This window comes from Triturus cristatus, chromosome 3_2, assembly GCF_964204655.1.
Source record: "Triturus cristatus chromosome 3_2, aTriCri1.1, whole genome shotgun sequence".
NCBI lineage: Eukaryota > Metazoa > Chordata > Amphibia > Caudata > Salamandridae > Triturus > Triturus cristatus.
Window position 1 is genome coordinate 696,560,054 of NC_140584.1, and position 19,353 is coordinate 696,579,406.

The following is a 19,353-nucleotide window of genomic DNA, read 5'->3' on the forward strand; positions in this document are numbered from 1 at the left end:
TAAAGGCTGAAACATTTGTGAATAAGAGCTACCAAACATATTTCTTTGAAGTAATTCACATAAACTGTTTGTTTATTGGACAATGTGAATAAGTTTAACTTATGTACTGCAACCAGACACCGAGCGAAGATTCTTTCGTTCACTACTTCATATCAAAAGGGCGGGCAACCCTTCAACTGGTGTGCACGCATACGAGACTAGCAAGCTTTAATTTTTAGAGAACAACACAAACAAGGTGTGCGCTAACACTCTAATTCATGTTATTTAGAGCACACCACATCAAAGGTCTGCGCTACCTTTGCATTAAGACTAACTTCTAGAAGACAATTTGGGCACTTGGGTCAATTTCTGTTGCTCATGCCTAACAATACCATATTGTCTGAACAAGAACACGAGCTATATAATTTTCCTATCTAGTGGCCTGGCACTGGAACAAGCTCCCAGACAACCCAGACAATATATGTCTAATGTCTACCCTGGGTAGGTGTAGGAAAGTGTTGAAAATCTGTCTACTTCCAAATTAAACAGCAGCATGCCTTGTTTTTTCAGCACTCCTTAAGGTGTGCCAGGAGGAGCTTGGCTGGACCTTAGTTTTTGTCACACCGAGATACCCTTGGGAGTGAGTTGGTGTGTCATGCAAGCTTTTATCATAGCCTAACATCACATAACATAACACACAGATATGGGATATTATTTGCCTATGTGTCTTTAATAAAATCAGTAGGTTCCTTCACTGATGTGAGTTTTGTGAGGCAGGGTCATTCTGGCATCAAAAGATTTAAGCGTCAGAACCATAGTGGGAAAACATAAATGGTACAGGCGAAGAGACAGGACAGATCACAGATCTCAGATACACCTTCAGGAAGGGTCTTCATGGACGGCTGAAAGCGGCCGAGACCAGGCAGTAAAATTTGATAGTAAAAACTAGACCACAAACCCACTTGTATACTCACTTCTGGATTAGGCCTACGACTTCTAGGTCAGTCTATGCATGGGACGTATTTATGCTCAAAATGAGTGCGCAGAAGCTGCCTTCCAACTTACTGTTTGTTGTATGGATTCCCGATTTGGCTAGTTCATCACCTTTTACTGATCCCTTCACTTTTTTGTTTTACACATTTTTCTGGCTCCCTTATGTTAGTGGGCTTTTGGCAGGGTACTTACTATTCTCCTTGTTCTGTGCTTCCGTATCTCATACAGTATTCTGTCTCTCTTGGGCTCCATGCTTGTATCATGGTCAGTATGGGGCTGATTATAGTGCCCTCTGCCATGGCATATGGTAAGAAATGCTTATTACGTTCTTTGTGCGTGTATTTATTTTACTGTACTTCACCAGTTTCTCTCCTACTCCCTTTTCCATTTCCCCTCACACTCTCTTGTTGATGTGGATGTGTTCTACCAATGAATAGAGAGACAGCAAGAGGAACAGGCTTCTCATCAGCACTATAGACTTTCTGTTAAGTTTGACGACTAACACCATGAAAATCTACATTTTTTGCAAGAGCAGCAATGCGGCTCAAAGCATGCTTTCAGAACAGGTTACAATTTAATCTCTGAACCAGTCAGCAGCTCTTAAAATGATCTCCAAATGAACTCTATTCAAAAGGCTTTGAGTTCAAAGCTTTTTTAGTTGAGTACTGGTCCATAAGGTTTGTGAAATCAATAGTTGAAAAAAGGTTGTTCTCAGAGAACTTCTCTAGCTTCAACCTCGTGAAGGCAGCAAACACCGCTAAGGTTTGGATATTCAAGAAAATATAGGCATTGTACACCTGAAGATTACATTTTGATTCCTCTTAAATGGTTAATGCAACCCCAGAGGTGTACATTGTCTGGATGATACATTGAACTCCCTGACAGCAGAAATTTTCTTGAAAGATACTAAACAGAAATGCCTAGTAAGGTTGAAAGAAAAAGACCAAGGGCCAGATGCATTAAAAATGTTTTGCGTTTCCCTAATTGCAAATCTTTGCGATTCGCAATTAGGGAATCGCAAAACGGCATGCATGAAAGTGTACAGTACACTTTCTGCAATTCCTTAGGGGTCGCAAATGACCTACCTCATGAATATTAATGAGGTAGGTCACAATTTGAGACCCCCTTGGAATCGCAAAAATCACAGGGATGGTGGCCTGCTGAGATCAGCAGACCAACATGAGTGTGATTGCTTTTAAATAAAGCAATCACTTGTTTTTGTAAAGCAGCCCGTTTTCCTTAAAGTAAAGCGAGATGCTTCACAAACTAAGAATCGGCCCGTTTATGAGGAGAAAAATGCTTGATGCATCTGGTCCCAAAGCTTTAAAGAAGAAAAACTGTTATCAATCCAACAAGAAAGCAACTAGAGTAATAAATTAACATCCCGTAAAGAAGACTACTTCAGAACAGATGTTTTGGGTATAGTCGCTGATAGTCTACATACAAAAGAGAACCCTATCATTTTGCTATTACTAAAAATGTGCTTCAAAGATATTGGCGATTATGTGGATGATACTCCCTGAAGCCAAAGTAGTTAAGAGGTTAACAATTTGTGTGACATCTCCTGAAAGGTGATCAATGTTTGGTTCTATATGTCGCTGAGATCAGATAGTCAAAGCTGATTTGTAGATGTTTGTGTGTACCTGGTGAATATTTGGCGATTCTAACAGCCTCTGATATGCCACCAATAGACCATGCAGACCCCAAAAATTCCAGGACATCAGTTGAAAAGTACCTGAGAATTTGGAACTGTCCTGCTTGATTTTGTAAGGGGAATATGAAAATGGGAAGTAATACCAGAATGTCAACTCATATCTATGGTAGGTCTGTGTGAAAAGGCCAGTTCAGGGGTCTCTGGTGCTATTGGGGCCCAATTTTATCAATGTGGTCCCTTTACACTGGTATCCTGAGACCTCTGAATTATGGGTTCCCAGACTGTACCAAGTACCCGTTTTGGCTCTTGACTCCGAGGATAGCTAGCCAGAGTAGTCATAATTTCAATCATGAAAGGGCTGTTGACTAGAAACTCAAAACTCATTGGCATGCACTAATATTCAATAAATAATTGTCCGGCCAGTGGTTTGACTTTGAAAAAGAAGAGGGGATTTAGTTTAGCATCAGCTAAATACTACATTATATTTGACACTGTATCTTTAGTAGTGCCTTTTCACAATAAGCTAATCAAGGCCTACTCCCTTTAACAGTGACCTTTAACAAAACTAATAAAAGCCCACTGCTATTGACAATGACTCTATACAATAAAGAAAACAAGGCTTACTGCCTTCAGGAGAGGTTTTACTCTAGATTAAAAAAAAAGCGTACTACCTATAGTATAGTCTTTATATCATGAAAAACGTCCTTCTTTTGGGGGTTCGTCGAAGGGATGACCTAATATTTAACAACACATCTCATCTTGAGAGAAAGCTCTTGCCTGTCCAGAACCAAGTTCTTCTTGTGGTTGAATAGTTGCCTAGCAACCAAGATACTTGTGCACCCTAAGATCTGCAAACCTTTAACATGGACCTCCCCTCCATTTTCCAATGCGCAGAGTTCTACTTCATATGTCCATGAGAGTATGCAGCCAGCGTCATTGAGATAGAATCCTGTTGCACTTGTCCCCCCATGGACTGCACATCATCTCCTCGCACTCGATGAGATTCTCTGTGACTCCCATGGTACTCCAGGAGCCTCATAGGTTCTTTAGAAAATAGTGACTGCAGGTTCGAGATTTCCATGCCACACAATTCAAAGTGCTCGCATCTTTCAAGTGGATTATTTCTGAAACCGCTCAACACCGTTAATCTCAAAAGCCCCTAACTTTGGATGGAGATATCTTCGAAACCACTGAATGCGCATAACATATTTCAAACCTGCCACACTTCATGGGTCCCAGGGGCACAGCTAGACAGGAACTTCGGGGGGGATAGTACTTCAAGCCCACAGTGGTAGTGCTACCACTTCATGCAATGCGGACAGAGTTGTCCTTTGAGCCAGTATGAGAGCACGCATTGCCAATATGTCTGGCTTTAGCATTTATGCATGTCTGTATTTTCATGCTTCATCACAATAATGCTAGATTTATTGACTTTGCCATTCATTTCCACTCAGACACTAAGCAATGCTGGAGCTTTGAGAGTTCCACCAGACCTGTGAGCATCGGACATCAGCAAAATGTTTGGTACATGGAGAATCTTGTGCCTGAGTACATATCTAACACATAGAAAAAAAAGCACTGACACCTTATTGAAAGATGTATTTTCATACTAAAAGCAATGCAAGACACACAACAAACAAAACGTCCATGGAACAAGAAGATTTGTATGGCACATCTTCTAATAAACATAAGAAGGTGCCCCCACCGACATTGAGAAGTTGACTTTTAGGAACTATATTAAAGGTGTGGAATGTGTACTGAGATAAAGAAATGTTATGGGGCTTGTAACCAAATGTCATAAAATTAGGGGGTTCACAAATAGTTCAAAAGGAAGGGGCATTTACAGAGTGGAATAAGCGTGATAACTAAACAATGTAAGACATGTATGTGTTTATATAGCGCAGACATAGCTTGTGAGTACCGGAGTATTGAACATTTTGGGGAGGGAGACTGCATACATCAAGTCAGGGTTTAAATATTTGAATTATCCAGTAACACAAAATTACACCATTATAACAGATTGAGTGAATTTCCCAGAACTTCACAATTTCCAGTGAAGTGCCACTGTGGATTCAAAACCAGGTCCTAAGTTGACTAAGTCACTACACCAACTCTTCTTTCTTAGTTGATGTAAAAAATGCTCACCCAGTAGTGCATGTTCTATTACCTGTTCCTTGTTCAAATAATGTAGTCAGCCATGTTTAAGAAGGAGCTGAAGCTGTGGAAAAATTAGAATGCATCTTATTATGGTGAGCATCAACAGCACAAGACACTGCTGCAGGATTAGATCGAGGGAAAGGCTAACCAGACGGAGACCTGGGCATAGACCCATGTATGTGGGAAGGTGTAAGCATGCCCATGGACCTGCTGCTGCCCCCGGCACTTGGATGCTGCAGTTCCAGGTGGTGGACAACACCAGGTAGTGAACAGCTCATATTCCTCTACCTGCGCAGCTGCCTGATGATCTCTTGTAAGAAGATGGAAGTGACGGCTAGAAGTCTAGGGGAGTGCGTACACCTGTGACCTTTTGTCTGCTGCTGGAACTATGATTGGAGCTGGAGGCTGCCGAAGGAAATCCCTCCACCTGTACCCTTGAAGTTGACCTGCTTTCACAAGCTATATGCTTCACACATCCATTTACTACGTTTGGGGTTTGCCTGCCGCAACAAAGCCTAGAGAGGTGGTAGCAGAAGGACTGACAGTTGAATCACCAGGGAATGACAGTATTGTGCATGATGGCCTGAAGAAGCGGGCCACTGGCATGAGTTATGTCCATTGACAGCAATACTCAGAGTGGCAGCAGCAGGAACTGACAGTATTTTTAGCAGCAGTACTCACTTGCAGTCACATGAGCATGAGTTCCATGGTATGATAGTTTTAAGACCTGCAGGCACTGAAGGCAAGACTTAGTATCAGCAGCAAGGCTCAAGGATATGACAAAAGTTGGAGTTGTGGTAACAGCAAGACTCAATGTGAGAGCTACAGAAGTTTCAGGTATTGTCAGAAGCATCTCTATCAGCATTTTAAGTAAGCAAGTGTGACCACACGCAAATACTATCAGAATGCCACTGAAATGAGAGTGGTAGCAGCACTCCCACTTTCACCAATATACCAATGAGCAGAAAAACAAAAGACAAAGAACTAATATTAATAAAGGGGGCTTCATTTTTCAGCTTTCAGTGGCTCGCCCAAGTTTAACACAAAGATCTCTGCAACAGGTACCTTAACCAAATAGAATATTTTAAAAGGCAGACTGTGCAACCAGTTGAGCAGAACAGATTTACTGTCACATTTCTCTTAGTTGGCAATTTATTTGTGGCAGAGTTTAAAAAAAACATTAAATGTATAGGTTGAGGTCTAGATTTTGCGTCTGTGTGCATTCACTTTTTTGAAACAACCCCGAAGCAAAATCTAATTTGTTGATTTTCAAAATGCACTCAAATGTACTAATGATAGACCTGCTAAACATATGTGTGGGGTGCTAAGATATGATGTCACTTCTTGTGATGTCACTTCCTGTGAGGATATGGGTTGTGATGCCACTTTCTGTGATGTCATGCACCGTGATGTCACATGCCATGATGTCACGTTGCACCTTGCTTAACTTGGTCAGTCCCCCCACTTCTTTTTCTAGGACTTATGCCCTGATGGATGGGTAGTGAAGCAGGGGTCTGCAGGAGGCTGTGATTTGGGTGCTACTGCGACTATATTTTGGCTATCAACAGGTGCTTCTTTAAAAGGACCTGAGGGGGTGATTCGCAAGATGCTGCTAGCGCCAGGGGACCAGGATTTGGCTGACTTACCCAGGTTCATCCTCTAAAGGGTGCCAGGAGGGGCCAAATTTGGGTTGTCCTCGTATTGTTTAGGGGCTAACCTACTGGTTGGCTAAATGAGGTTCCCCTGGTATGAGGGAAAGCTGAATTCACCTTGTCAAGCACTAAGTAGGGGCCCTTGTACAAATCTGGAGAGCCCAAATCACATTGTCTTGGGGATGGTGCTTGATGGGGCAGCCCAGTGGGTAACCATGATTTTGAGAAATTTCAAATAGAACATTTTATGTCTAGCATTGTATTAATATGAATGTTCAATGTAAATGATATACATATTTTGAGATGTGTCAGTATCAAGAAATTATACATCTGTGTCTTTTGGAAAATAAATACAACCTGAGACTGTTTCATTCTCAAAATGAAGTTTGGTAGTCTCAAACAATACAACTACATGTTCCTGAAGTCTCTAACCAAGAATTCTCAATGACAGCTCTCAAATCACCCCAGAATTCTGATGTACATGTTTGGCTGCGGTGCCCTATAGTTGCAGCACTGCCTCACTGGACATGGCAGCCAAAAATGTACATCATTACCTGTACAAATACGCCCGTTCTCATTCCTGCGCCTGTCTACTAGGGAGTGACAATGGAACTCATTTGCAGTCTACAAGTAGACCTCCTCGTGCCGAACACCAGAGCAGCTTCACCCACTGCCCATTGGGAACACAGAAGCACACCGTGCCACTGGACAGGTAACAGACCAGGTCCAACCCATAACAAACACTGCTCGGAAGAATCAGCAATCAGCCAGCGGAGCAGAGCATCGTCTGCGAGTCCCAGTACAGGCATCTACATCTTCTGAGGAGGCCTCCACATCAGGCGTCGGGAACCACCTGCTTTAGCAGCAGAAGTGGTGGGTGGGGTTGGCACTGGGAACTACAGGCTGGAGGCAGGGTTAATAAATGCTGATTAGTTATTTGTGGGCTTTTGTGACTGTAAATCAGCAGATAAAAGCTCATCAAGGACACTACAAGAAGGAACCTTCACAGAGCGGAGAGATTTGGAGCCAAGCTTAGCGAAGGAGACTGGGAAGGAGGACTGACAAAAAGGGGAGACAAAAGGGGAGAATCAGACAGAGCGAGAAATGTTAAGAGAGAAAAAAAAGAGTGGGAGTAGAGAGAGAAACAGAGATACATGGAACAGAAAGGTAAGAGAGTAAAAGTAAGTAGGAGAGGAAAGAAATGGATAAGCGGAGAAAAGAAGAGAAGGAAGAGAGTAAGGAAGCTTGGAAGTAAGGAGCTATAAAAGGAAGTAGGAAAAGGTGAACAAAAGAAAGGGCAAAATGAAGGATGTATCAGTGGAAGGAAGAAAGGCATAATGGAAGGGTAAAATTTAAAGAAGAATGGAAGGGAGGCGAAAAGAAGGAAGGGCAAAAGGGCGGTTGGATGTATGAGTGAGCGGCAGGGCCGGACTGGCCGTAGCGGGCACCGAGCAATTCCCCAGTGCTCGGCACGGGTGAGGTCCGTTTTTGTTACAGGGCCGTTTTGCAGCATAGCTGTCCTGCCCTGGTGAGAGGACCGGGACAAGGGTGACAGGATAGACAGATGGGGATGGTAAAAGGATGATCTAGTCAATGGAATGAGAGAATGGAGAGCAGCTGGATAGATGCATGAAAGAATAAATGCATTGAAGGTTGAAATGACCGATGGGTGAACAGATGAATAGATGAGTGAAAGGAAGGATGAATGGTCTGAAGGATGCACGGATGAATAGATTAACGTGCGAATGGATGAGTGGATGAATGAATGGAAGGGCGAAGGGAAGATTGAAAGAATGGATGGATAGATGAAAGGTAGGGTAAAATAGTTAAAGGGTGGATGGGTAACAAAATGAATGAAAGAAAGGATGGTTTGTATGGGTGGATAAATTAAGGATGGATGAAAGAATGGATGATAGAACGACAAAACAATGGATGCATGAATTGGTGAAAGAATGGTTGGATGGAAGGCTAAAAGCATAGAGGGCTAGATGCAGGCAAGGAAGGCCGAGGGGAACTCTTCTGTGGTGTATTAAGCTTGGGAGATTGCATTATAGTATGGATTAAAGTGGGGGATATATGTTTTTGGCTCCACATTCATACACCCGGGATTTGGCTACAAAAACCACAATGCTCGAAAGCACATCTACTTTACAACATCACCAAGCCACATAGATTTATTGGCTAAATCGAAATGTGCAGACCTTTAGCAGAGCCTAATCAATAGCTATAGGACACCGGAAAAAATGCCCCATAGAAAGTACATATTAGATGCTAGGGGTGGCGGGAAGAATGATCTCAAACAACAATGGAGAAAGGAGAAGAGTGCAGACACAGATAAACAACAACCTCTAGGATGCTGATCTTGGTCCACGGGCAAGAGACGGGACACGGGCAAGATTTCCCACCAGCCCTGCAGAGAAAGCCATACAACCGGCAGTGACTCGAGCACCACAAAAGCAAGCACCAGCCAAAAGTGTGCACGAAAGAGATGCGCGGCACAAAAATGCCACATTTCATTACGGATGACGTGATCATGCTGGTCAATGACGTATTCTCCTATGTAACACTCCTGTCTCCTGCTGGGACGCACAGAAAGCCCTGCAGGATTACAACCTGGGATCGGACCTGCTGAATAATCAGTGCACAGGGACGAACTGGCAGACGGGTGGCATAGGTGAAGGCGACACACCATCATATGAGATGACAAGTCACACTTTAGGGCAAAGTTTCAGCCTTTATTGCACTTTACTGTTTATTATTCTTTTTGTGTATATTTATTTGTAGGCTTGTTGAAAATGCCTTAGCACAGGGATGTGTGTGCAGCTTTGTTAGATGATTTTAATGTTGTTCACACATTGATCAATTAGTCCAAAGACCAGGATATTTGAGGTCTGAAGGAGCGGCAGACTACAACAAGCCAGTCAAATCCTTGCAGCACATCACAAAGTGACAACGCTTCAGCGCTCTTAAACCAGGAACAAAATAGCACAGAACGATGATCATATTGAGCCAAAGACAAGCAGCAGAGAGCGCCCTTTTCATGGTCGTGGAGGTGCCACAATACTTCTACTACTTGGGACTCTGCGGTTGCACACACAGGGGCCTATTCACAAAGACAGATCTGGCAGTCAATGTAAATGTATGGTAACATATACCTTAGTTACACCCTACAGGAACTCACCGTGGGATCCCAGGGAGACGTAAGCACATGTACTCGTGTGGAGACCACCCCAGTTCCTGCATCGCTCACCCATGAATCCCACTCATCGGTGGGATTGAGGTCATTCCAAGGCATGGCTAGCTTTGGAAGTTTGTGAACACACATTTATATTTGTGGACATTCACAAATTCCTCTTTCCAGCCCGGAAAGGGTCAGAGATGTACTCTGGCCAAATAATGGCATAAAACCTTCTCCAGGATAAAAGACTGAAAAACCCTTGCCAAGATGGAAAAGGAAATGAATCATCCTCAGAGGTAATGGGGGTATTGAGAAGGGCGTTTCTAGATGGGGGGAACACATTTTCCCCGTGAATAAATAGGTATTCTATTGCCCCTGTGTGGAGCTCTCCACCACTGAGAACACCACACAGAGGAATCTGAACTCAGAATAGAATCACTTGGTGTTCGGTGCATACATGGCAACAGTGGGAGGTGAGATAGAAGAAGGGTTTCTGCAGCGTAGCTTGGTCAGTGAGGTTAGGGGAGGGGTGAGTTTCAGATTTTCCAACAACCACGCTGGCATTTAATGTTAAGGTGCATGAGAGAGGGCTTATGGGGCAGTGGAAAAGGAATGGAATTCAGATTGGTAGGGTTCGTAAAGAAGAGAAAACACAAGATTTTGTAAAAATAGCCACCATGTTTGAACAATTTTCAAATGGAGAGAGTGTAGTGTATGTGAGCGTTTTTTTCTATCTATATGTAAAAATCACTGGTGAAATCCGCTAGACACCTCACCATACCCACTGCAAGCACTTGTACCCAACTACATATCAGGAAACGTATTTATTAGGAGGGTGTAACACCCCAAGCACCCCCCTAGAAGCTATGCGGTTTTCAAAAATAAATTGGAGTTATTTATTTTCTCTATTAACTTGGATTGAAGATGAGGTAATTTCAGACCAGAGAAACAAGGCCATTTAAAACTCAGAAGTGTTATGCCGAAATCGGGAATGTTGCCATATATTTCAATGGAATCTGCGTTGGAAACCCGAGATAGGCTCAGCTTTCCATGCATCGAAATCCATGAATAGGAGAAAGTAGTCAAACTACTCTCAGACAAAAATGTAAAACTCTGAGAGCTCCTTTTCAACGTTCTTCCTCAATAGGACTTGCACATCTGTAAATGTAATTAAACAGAGTAGAAATAAGAATTGCAAATTCATGGTATAGTAGAGATGCAGTCTACAGAGCAGGGGTTATTACAAGGGGATACATTCGACTTCTTTTGAATCTTACTTTTCGTCCTGGTACTGGTAGTAATGTAAAGAACTTCTCTGCAGGGACTTAATGGAAAGAGGTGCTTCTGAGGGTCCCTGGGTGGAAGGATGGACACATGACTGAAGATCGTTATAACTGGGATATGCAAATAAAAGATCGACTCATTTCAGTACAAGAAGTGTGCAAATAAAGGCTTATGTCCTGGTGCTGCACGCACAATGTAACTGTTGTGGTTAGAAGGGAGGTGTTAGTAAATTGTTTCTCTCCTTTTCCCTTGGCTCCCTTACCTGTCAAAAATGGGAGTGTTGTTGATAGAGTGAACTCTAGTATCAAGCATAAAGGATACAAAACATTGTTTCCAAGTCTGGTGGCTTTGTGGACTAATGCCTCCACTGTAGGGCCCTGTGTTCGATTTCATGGGCACAGGTTCAAATCACTCAGTATTTCATCCTTCTGAGGTCGAGAAATAAAAACATCTGTTATTCGGTGCCAAGATGTCCACGGGTTTACAAATACTAATGTTATGTGATATTTGTTCTCAAATGTAAGAGTTTCGTGTGCATATAGCGGTATTTCGATTGTGTTTAGGAAACCTCTCCAAAGTTACACATTTCTAAATCGCTATCTCTGCTCTAAAGGTAATCTTTCTTTATGTCCTCAGTTTTTCAGGACTCTCCAGGCCTATTTTTCAGGGCGGGGCGTTGATGTCGAAAAATCCCCCAATAGTTTCTCGCTGGACAATGGAAGGCCGATGTCAGTGACTTTCTACTCTGACCCCATCGCTTCTGCGTTTGCAGACTATGCCAGGCAGAAACATCCTTCGCCGAAATACCTCAAAGGTTGACAGCAGGCGCCGCTGAACAAAGTAAGAGTCATGCTATCTCTGAACACCCTTGTCCGTCCTTTATGTCTGAGTCAGGCACATCATAATAGCAGCAGCATATCTGCCGGGCTTTAAACTGTGTGTTCTCATACCGCAGATGCTATTTCATGACCTAACGTCTGCAGCCCCAGAAGGCAGCCATGTATTTGGCTTGGAATGGTACACACTTTAAGCAAACATTTTTCCAGCACTATCTTCTCAGTTGTATCAGTAAGTTAAATAGATATTGTGTCGAATGAATGATGTGCCCTTTAAAATGAGGGTTCAAAATGTGGACTCTTTTTTGAGCGCTTAGCAAATGTTTGTTTTGGTTTAGGTCCTGTGTATGACTGTTTTTTCTGAGTGAATCGGTTATTTATGGCGGAGAATCACTTGGAAAATATTTTTTATATTTTATCTCCCGAACTGCCACATTTAACAATAAATATTTCTGAACCGTGAATATATTACTCTTTGCATTTTTTTAACTGAAAAAAAGAACACTTATTTATTTTGTGTACAGCGTGCTTTCATACGGTGATCACGCGTTAAGGAATCCAATATATTTTGCACGGTTTCTCTACAATATGATGGTGCTTATGACTGTACAATTTTTGCATATTTTCATTACTTTTGTCGAAGAAAAGTAAGGGGCAGACTGACCAATACTGACCAGAGCATGTATTTTATAGAATGAAAATTCTGGCACAGATGTAATGCCTAATAATAATATATATCTCGAATATCTCTAACCACTAATGTTTGTGTTTACATGGTTTTCTTTGGGTACAAAATGCAGTTCAAATCACTTCATTTGCAGTTTTCTAAAAAAAACAATATTCTGTTTCGTATTGAAATCAGCAGCTCCAGCCGACAACTGATTCGCCTTCTGATGCCAGGCCTGCCAAGGGCTTCTCACAGCTTTGACCTCGATTACCTGTTTTTTTGGATACATCTCGATCCCTGTGCAAACATCCTAACACCCGCTGGTTAGTGCGGCTCTTAAATCCTGACCGCTGGGATGCTGGATTGTTTCCTGATGCCCCTGCTCGTCTCATAGCCCAAGCCATAGTACTGTAGTCCCTAGCTGATGTTTCTGTCCAGTCAAGAAGTTGTCTGGTTGGCTGTGGTCTCCTGCTGCAAGTGTGGCAACTGCAGTCTGCGTTGGGATTCACTCCAGATGTGAGATGCAACGCACAAAGTACCTCCTATAATTCTTATCTTTACCCAATGGGCAACACTTGTGACTGTAGCAAACACCTCAGCCTCTCATTTAAAATCCATTATAACCAGAGTATGGTTAAACTGTATGGGGTGGGGGCTGAAGACAACATCCTATTTTATCAATTATTAAGAATGCTTGTGAACAGTGATATTGTCTGTGCCTCACCATCCATTCCAAGCACTTTTGACATTCTGCACACAAAGGGAAATAAGCATTGGCTGTGGATTATTATTGATTACTGCCATAGCGGATGTCAAAGTTAAAAGAATTAAGGGGTGAATCACAAACTGTTTGAATCTGCCATGTTTTATGTACAGGCATGGAAAAGTTCAGCTTTATTTCCATAGGGAAATTATGTTTCACGCTATACGATTTAATTCTTAGAGAAGTTGAAAATTATGCCCACCTGGTTTATTGTCCTGAGTCAGTAAGTTTTGCAGCTATCGGTTCAATAGCATAGTCAAGAAAAAAGTATTACAAAACGATATAATAATCAAAAGAAAGTATAGTGGGATGAACTCAAATAATCTTTTGGCTAAATACATTATAACAAAATCTTGATAAATAATAAACAAGGGGTATTTAAACCATCACAAGCCATGTGGTATATGGTTGTATTTCTACAAAAGTACAATTATTGCCAAAAACAGGTTAAAATTACATACATGTTTTTAGTGGCAAAGTCACATTTAGACACACCTTTTCCTTCTTTTAATCTCATGAAAATATGTTCCTCAGGTAGTGTTATTTGTAGGGTATCAGAATGGGCTGTAAGAGGGTCCTAGAGTGTTTACTTATAATTTAAAATGTACATCTGATCAGATGTCTAGGTGTGATTAAGTCTGTTAAGACCTCCTTCCTGAAGGTAAGGTCTAAGCGTTTCGACCTCTATGTACATTTAGCTCTGGAGGATATTCATCAGGGCTAGGGCATGCCAGTACCAGTCTCTTTTACATCCTATTTACAATGCGCTTAATGAGAATGCATGAAGAGAACAAGGAACCGTTGTCTTAAGTTGTCTTTTGAAGTTTCTCTTTGTTGAATCCACCTGAGGGATTCCAGAATGTATAATTCTTGGCTGTTTTTAGTGATGAAATTCAATCAATGAATCAATAAGGGAATTGTAAGTGCACTACTCACCCGTGAGAGTCTCAAGGCGCTGGGGGTGGGAGGGGCGGTAAGCAGCTCCGTTCAGTCGACCAGCCAGGTCTTTAGTGTCTTCCTGAAGACGTTCAGGGAGGGAGTGCGTCTGATGTCGATAGGGAGCCCGTTCCATGTCTTGGCGGCGATGTAGGAGGAGTCTCTTCCTCCTGTTCTGGCTTGCAGGATGCGCTGTGTTTCTGCGAGGGCGAGGTTGGCAGATCTAAGGTTTCTTTTGGGTATGTGGAAGGAGATTCTCTCTTTGAGGTATTGTGGTCCGGTGTTGTGGAGGCACTTGTAGGCATGGGTGAGTTTCTTGAAAGTGACTATCTTCTCGACGGGGAGCCAGTGGAGGTTACGTAGGTGTTGGGTGATGTGTTTGTGTCAGGGGATGCCGAGGACGAGTCTGGCTGTGGTGTTCTGTATTGTCTGGAGCTTGCAGAGTAGACACTTGTTGATCCCGGCATAGAGGGCATTCCCGTAGTCCAGTCTGCTGGTTATGAGTGCATGGGTGATGGTTTTCCTTGACTCTGGGCGATCCATTTAAAGGTCTTTCGGGGGATGCAGAGGGTGTTGAAACAGCTGGAGGCGGCGGCGTTGAACTGTCTGTTCATGGAGAGGGAGGAGTCGAGTACGATGCCAAGGTCACGGGCGTGGTCCGTGAGGGTCGGTGGGCTGTTGAGGGCGGCAGGCCACCAGGTTTTGTCCCATGATGATGGGGACGTTCCGAGGATGAGGACTTCTGTCGTCTCCGAGTAGAGCTTCAGGCAGCTGTTGCTCATCCAGGATGCAACGTCCTGCATTCCTTCCTGGAAGTTGAGTCTGGTGGTGTTGGGTTCTTTGGTGAGGGAGAGGATGAGCTGGGTGTCGTCAGCGTAGGACACTATGCTGAGGCTGTGCTGTCTGACGATGGTGGCGAGGGGGCCATGTAGATGTTGAAGAGGGTTGGACTGAGTGATGATCCCTGGGGTACTCCGCAGTTGATTCCGTGAGTTTGGAGAGGAAGGGTGGCAGTCTGATTCTTTGTGTCCTGCCGGTGAGGAATGAGCGGATCCAGTCGAGGGAGGTTTCTTGTATGCCGGCATTGTGGAGTGTGCGGTGGGAGACAGTATTGAATGTTGCTGAGAGGTCGAGGAGGATCAGGGCTGCAGTGTGTCCTTGGTCGAGGAGGGTGCGAATGTCGTCTGTGGCAGCGAGTAGGGCAGTCTCGGTGCTGTGGTTGTTGTGGAATATGGATTGGGAGGGGTCGAGTATGGAGTTGTCTTAGATGAACCTAGTTAGTTGTGCGTTGACGGTCTTCTCAGCGACTTTTGCTGCGAAGAGTAGGAGGGAGATGGGACGGTAGTTTTTTAGGTCCGTGGGATCTGATGAGGGCTTCTTGAGCAGGGGTCTGACTTCTGTGCGTTTCCAGTCATCGGGGAAGATGCCGATCTTCAAGGTGGCGTTGATGGTGCATCGTAGTTCTGGCCCAATGGCGGCTCTGTGGTAGATGTGCGATGGGCAGGGGTCTGTGGGGGCCCCCGAATAGATGCTTTTCATGGTCGAGGTGTTTTCTTCGGTTGTGACCGGTGTCCAGGAGGGGATGTTGGGCTGGCTGGCGTAGCCGGAGGGGGGAATGGTTGCGTAGTCTGTTGACCAGTCGTTGAAGTTGTTGTAGAGGCTCTTGATTTTCAGATGAAAGTAAGATCCGGACTTGTCGCAAAGGTCCTGGGAGGTGGTGATGTCTGTGGTTTCGCTGGGGGGCTTGGTGAATTCCTGGATGATGCTGAAGAGTTCCTTAGAGTTGCTGGAGTTGGCAAGGATTTTGTTATGGATGAAGGTCCTTTTGGTGGTTCTGATGCGTTGGTGGTATTCTGTCATGTCGTTCTTGTAGGTGGTGTGGTCCTCAGATGTTTTGCTGTTTCTTCAGTTCTTTTCAAGACGTCTGCAGTTGTGTCTGGCTTCTTGGAATTTGGTGTTGAACCAGGTGGCCTTCCTGGGGCACTGTCTCTCGGGGTTGCGTATGGGTGCGAGCTTGTCTGTGCAGTTGAAGATCCATTTGTGCGGTTCTCTGGCTGCAAGGTTGGCATCTGTAGTGGTGGTGGGGGTGTCGCAGATGAGGGTGGAGTTGAGCTGATCCTCAGTGACTTTGCTCCAGTTCCTTTGCGGAGGGCGCGGAGCAGGTTTGGGCAGCTTGGGGTTGATGACGAGGAAGTGTACGCAGTGGTGGTCAGTCCATAGGGGTTACATAGTGTGGCTGAAGCGGATGTTGTTTCCTCCTGCGAAGATGGGGTCGAGGGTGTGTCCTGCCTTGTGGGTAGGCTTGGCAACGAGCTGTTTCAGTCCGATGTTGGCGAGGTTATGCAGGAGGGTGGTCGAGTTGGGGTCCATGGGGTTGTTGAGGTAGAAGTTCAGGTCTCCGATGAGTATGTAGTCGATGGAGGCGATGGCGTGGGGTGTGCTGAGGTTGGTGATGGTGGTGGCGAATGGGGCGCGGGGGGTCTGTAGGCGAAGGTGCCGCGGAGTGTGGTTCTAAGGCTGGTCTGGACTTGGAAGTGAAGGTGTCCGGCTTTGGAGAAGGCATCGCTCGAGGTGGAGAGGCAAAGGGAGTTTTTGTGTGCAATGGAAATTGAAGCATAGACCCAGAGGAGCAGACCACCTTTAAGCATAAAAGTAATTCTAAATATAAAATGGGAGTCTCTAAAAGGCCGATCAGCAGCGCGCGAACTTGCCACATCAACAATGGGAGCCAGGAATAATTCAGCCCAGAATTCTATCTCACCATAAGAAAAGCAACACTTAATAGACTGCCCACCAATAACTGTACCCCCAGCAAACCACTCACGAAACACCAAAATAAACTTTGCTTATCATACAAAACCATCCACACAAGTTAGACAGCAAAAGTTAATCAACCCTTGGAGACTGTACCTGCCTAATATTTAATGTCCACACAGCCTCCAAATATCTCTCCCTCATCCACAACCTTCACTCAACCAAAGTCCTACACTTCCTACAGGATCGCAATGTCTGCAGCCTTAATTTACATGAAACCCTAGAGAATAAGAGATTACAGTGAAGGACTTCTACACGAGAGAGCCTTTTTAATTCAGGTATTAACCATAGACATAAAAGTGCATACTAACTTGTATGCACCCTGATGCAAACCACTGCAGTTAAACAGCAGACTCTCCTTTACTAATGCACTGATGCTTTTGAATCAATCTTCATCAATTAACTTTTCCCTACCACTCTAGCTTGATTCAATTGCTGTTTTAATTAGACAAACAAACCCAGCACAACATTTCTCATAAAGAATCTTGGAGTCCTCGACCTGCAGCTCTTGGTGCAGGTGCAGACCTCTAAACCTACTGACCACTCATTTAATGGACTACACTTATGACCCAATGTTGTTCTTGCCTGATAACTAACTCTATACCATTCGATCAACAATTACAGCTTTGCACTGTGGTGCACACTATGCCCCTTTTCCCTTAGCGCAGGCCTCCAATTAAGGATACCCAGGCCTAGATTTGTCCTTTGTGCAAGGGAGCACATGTGAAAAATTGCAGCATTCCATTGCATGAAGGACAGCAAATAGTACAGCACCAGATTTAATGAGAGCTGTCTACAGATGAAGTCATTGGTGGCATTCATGCAAAATCTGGCAGTTCTGCATCAGGCACAGCCTCCTAGTGTGGCGCAAAGGTAAGTCTGTATTGTCTAGTGGATGCTTTGAACTGGAGGTACATCCTCCAGTACAATTCCTCAAGTGTAGATGTCAATGCAAGGATCAGACATTTAAGATGTGAGCTTTAGGTTGAAGCACATGTTCAGTGGCGTAACTCAGCCCCCGCGGTGTGGGGGGGGCCCCCAAGATACAGGGGGCCCCCTCAACACAGAACTCTGGCCAGAGAGCTCCCGAGTTTGTCCAGAGGGGCCGGTCACTGTACCTGGCAGGGGGGCCCCCTCAATTTTCGTTACGCCAGTGCACATGTTACATCTACGTAAATCAGGCGATATGCCGCTTGAACCTTTCCTTGATCCTGTTTTTGTCTAAGTGTTAGGATTTAGAGTAAGACCAGATCACGTTATATGAGTAAATCTGGTTTTGCACCACTAAAAATAATGTTGGGAATGGAAGCAAAGTAATGGGACCAGATGCTTTGCTTGGCTTTATTCATCATTCACTCTAAAAAACAGAGCAGTACAGGACATTCTCTCTTTAAGATATTGTTCGGAATGAAACCCAGAACTCTGCTAGGTTTTTCGAGGGAATCTTTGGAAAATGAAGCAAACAAGAATAAAAATAACTTAGAATATGTCAATCGTTAACAACTCGGTTATGAGAAGTCAAAAGGCAAAATTTAGAAAAGTACCAACAAATACAGGAAGATCATAATTATATGAATGCTAAATTGAGAGCATTTCAAACTAGGAAGTATGCACCACTTTTGCTCCCCCTTTCAGAAAATAAAATGCTGTGTGAGTGGCAGGGGCCCTATAAAATAATAGAAAAGGTGACTCCAGTTACCTACAAATCGAAGTCAATAAGGAAAGAAACTCAAGTACATCATGTGAATCTCTTCTAAAATAGGAGGGACAAATTTGGGAGGTAACCCCGCCCATATTATATATAGGAGGGTCGAGAACGGATATGGAAGAATTGAACTGTATAGATAGATCCATGTTTAGATCATGTTACATGACATAAGTTATACCACAGTTTGAGTTCATGCTTTTGAATATTTTCCTTAAGCCTGGGGCAAACCAATTTAATTCAAGATTCAATGCAAACTGATCCAGGGAAAGTGATAAGGTTAAAATCTTATCAAATCTCGGAAGCCTGAAGGGGAGTGATTGAAGAGGAAGTATCAAACATGTTAAACCTAGGGGTAATTGAACCATCTTCTACTAAATGGAACTCGCCTATGATTTTAGTACTGAAACCAGATGAGGCAGTGCGTTTTTGTATAGACTTGTGAGAGGTGAATAACATATCTAAATTTGATACTTATCCTATCCCTTGAATAGATGAAATGATACAAAGACTAGGGCACGCCCAATTCATTAGCACCCTAGATTTATGTAAAGGCTATTGGCAGATTCTCCTAAACTGTACAATGAAAATACAGCTTTTTCAACCTCTGTAGATCTTTTCCAGTTTGCTGTATTGCCTTTCCGGTTGCATGGGGCAGATGCTATCTTTCAACAAATGATGAATACTCTATTAAAACTATATAGGAAGTATGCAAATTCATATATCGACGATTTT

General features: G+C 43.6%; 1 protein-coding gene across 2 annotated transcripts in view; it reads left to right on the forward strand.

The window, feature by feature from the left end:
* C3_2H2orf66 (chromosome 3_2 C2orf66 homolog) overlaps positions 1–19,353 on the forward strand; it is a 173,700-nt gene that overhangs the window by 72,652 nt on the left and 81,695 nt on the right. For both annotated transcript variants that reach the window (XM_085646858.1, XM_085646860.1), the window contains exon 3: positions 11,534–11,737. In XM_085646858.1, coding sequence (XP_085502984.1) covers positions 11,534–11,716 — 183 coding nt within the window. In that variant the 3' untranslated portion in view covers positions 11,717–11,737. The remainder of the gene's footprint in view (positions 1–11,533; positions 11,738–19,353) is intronic.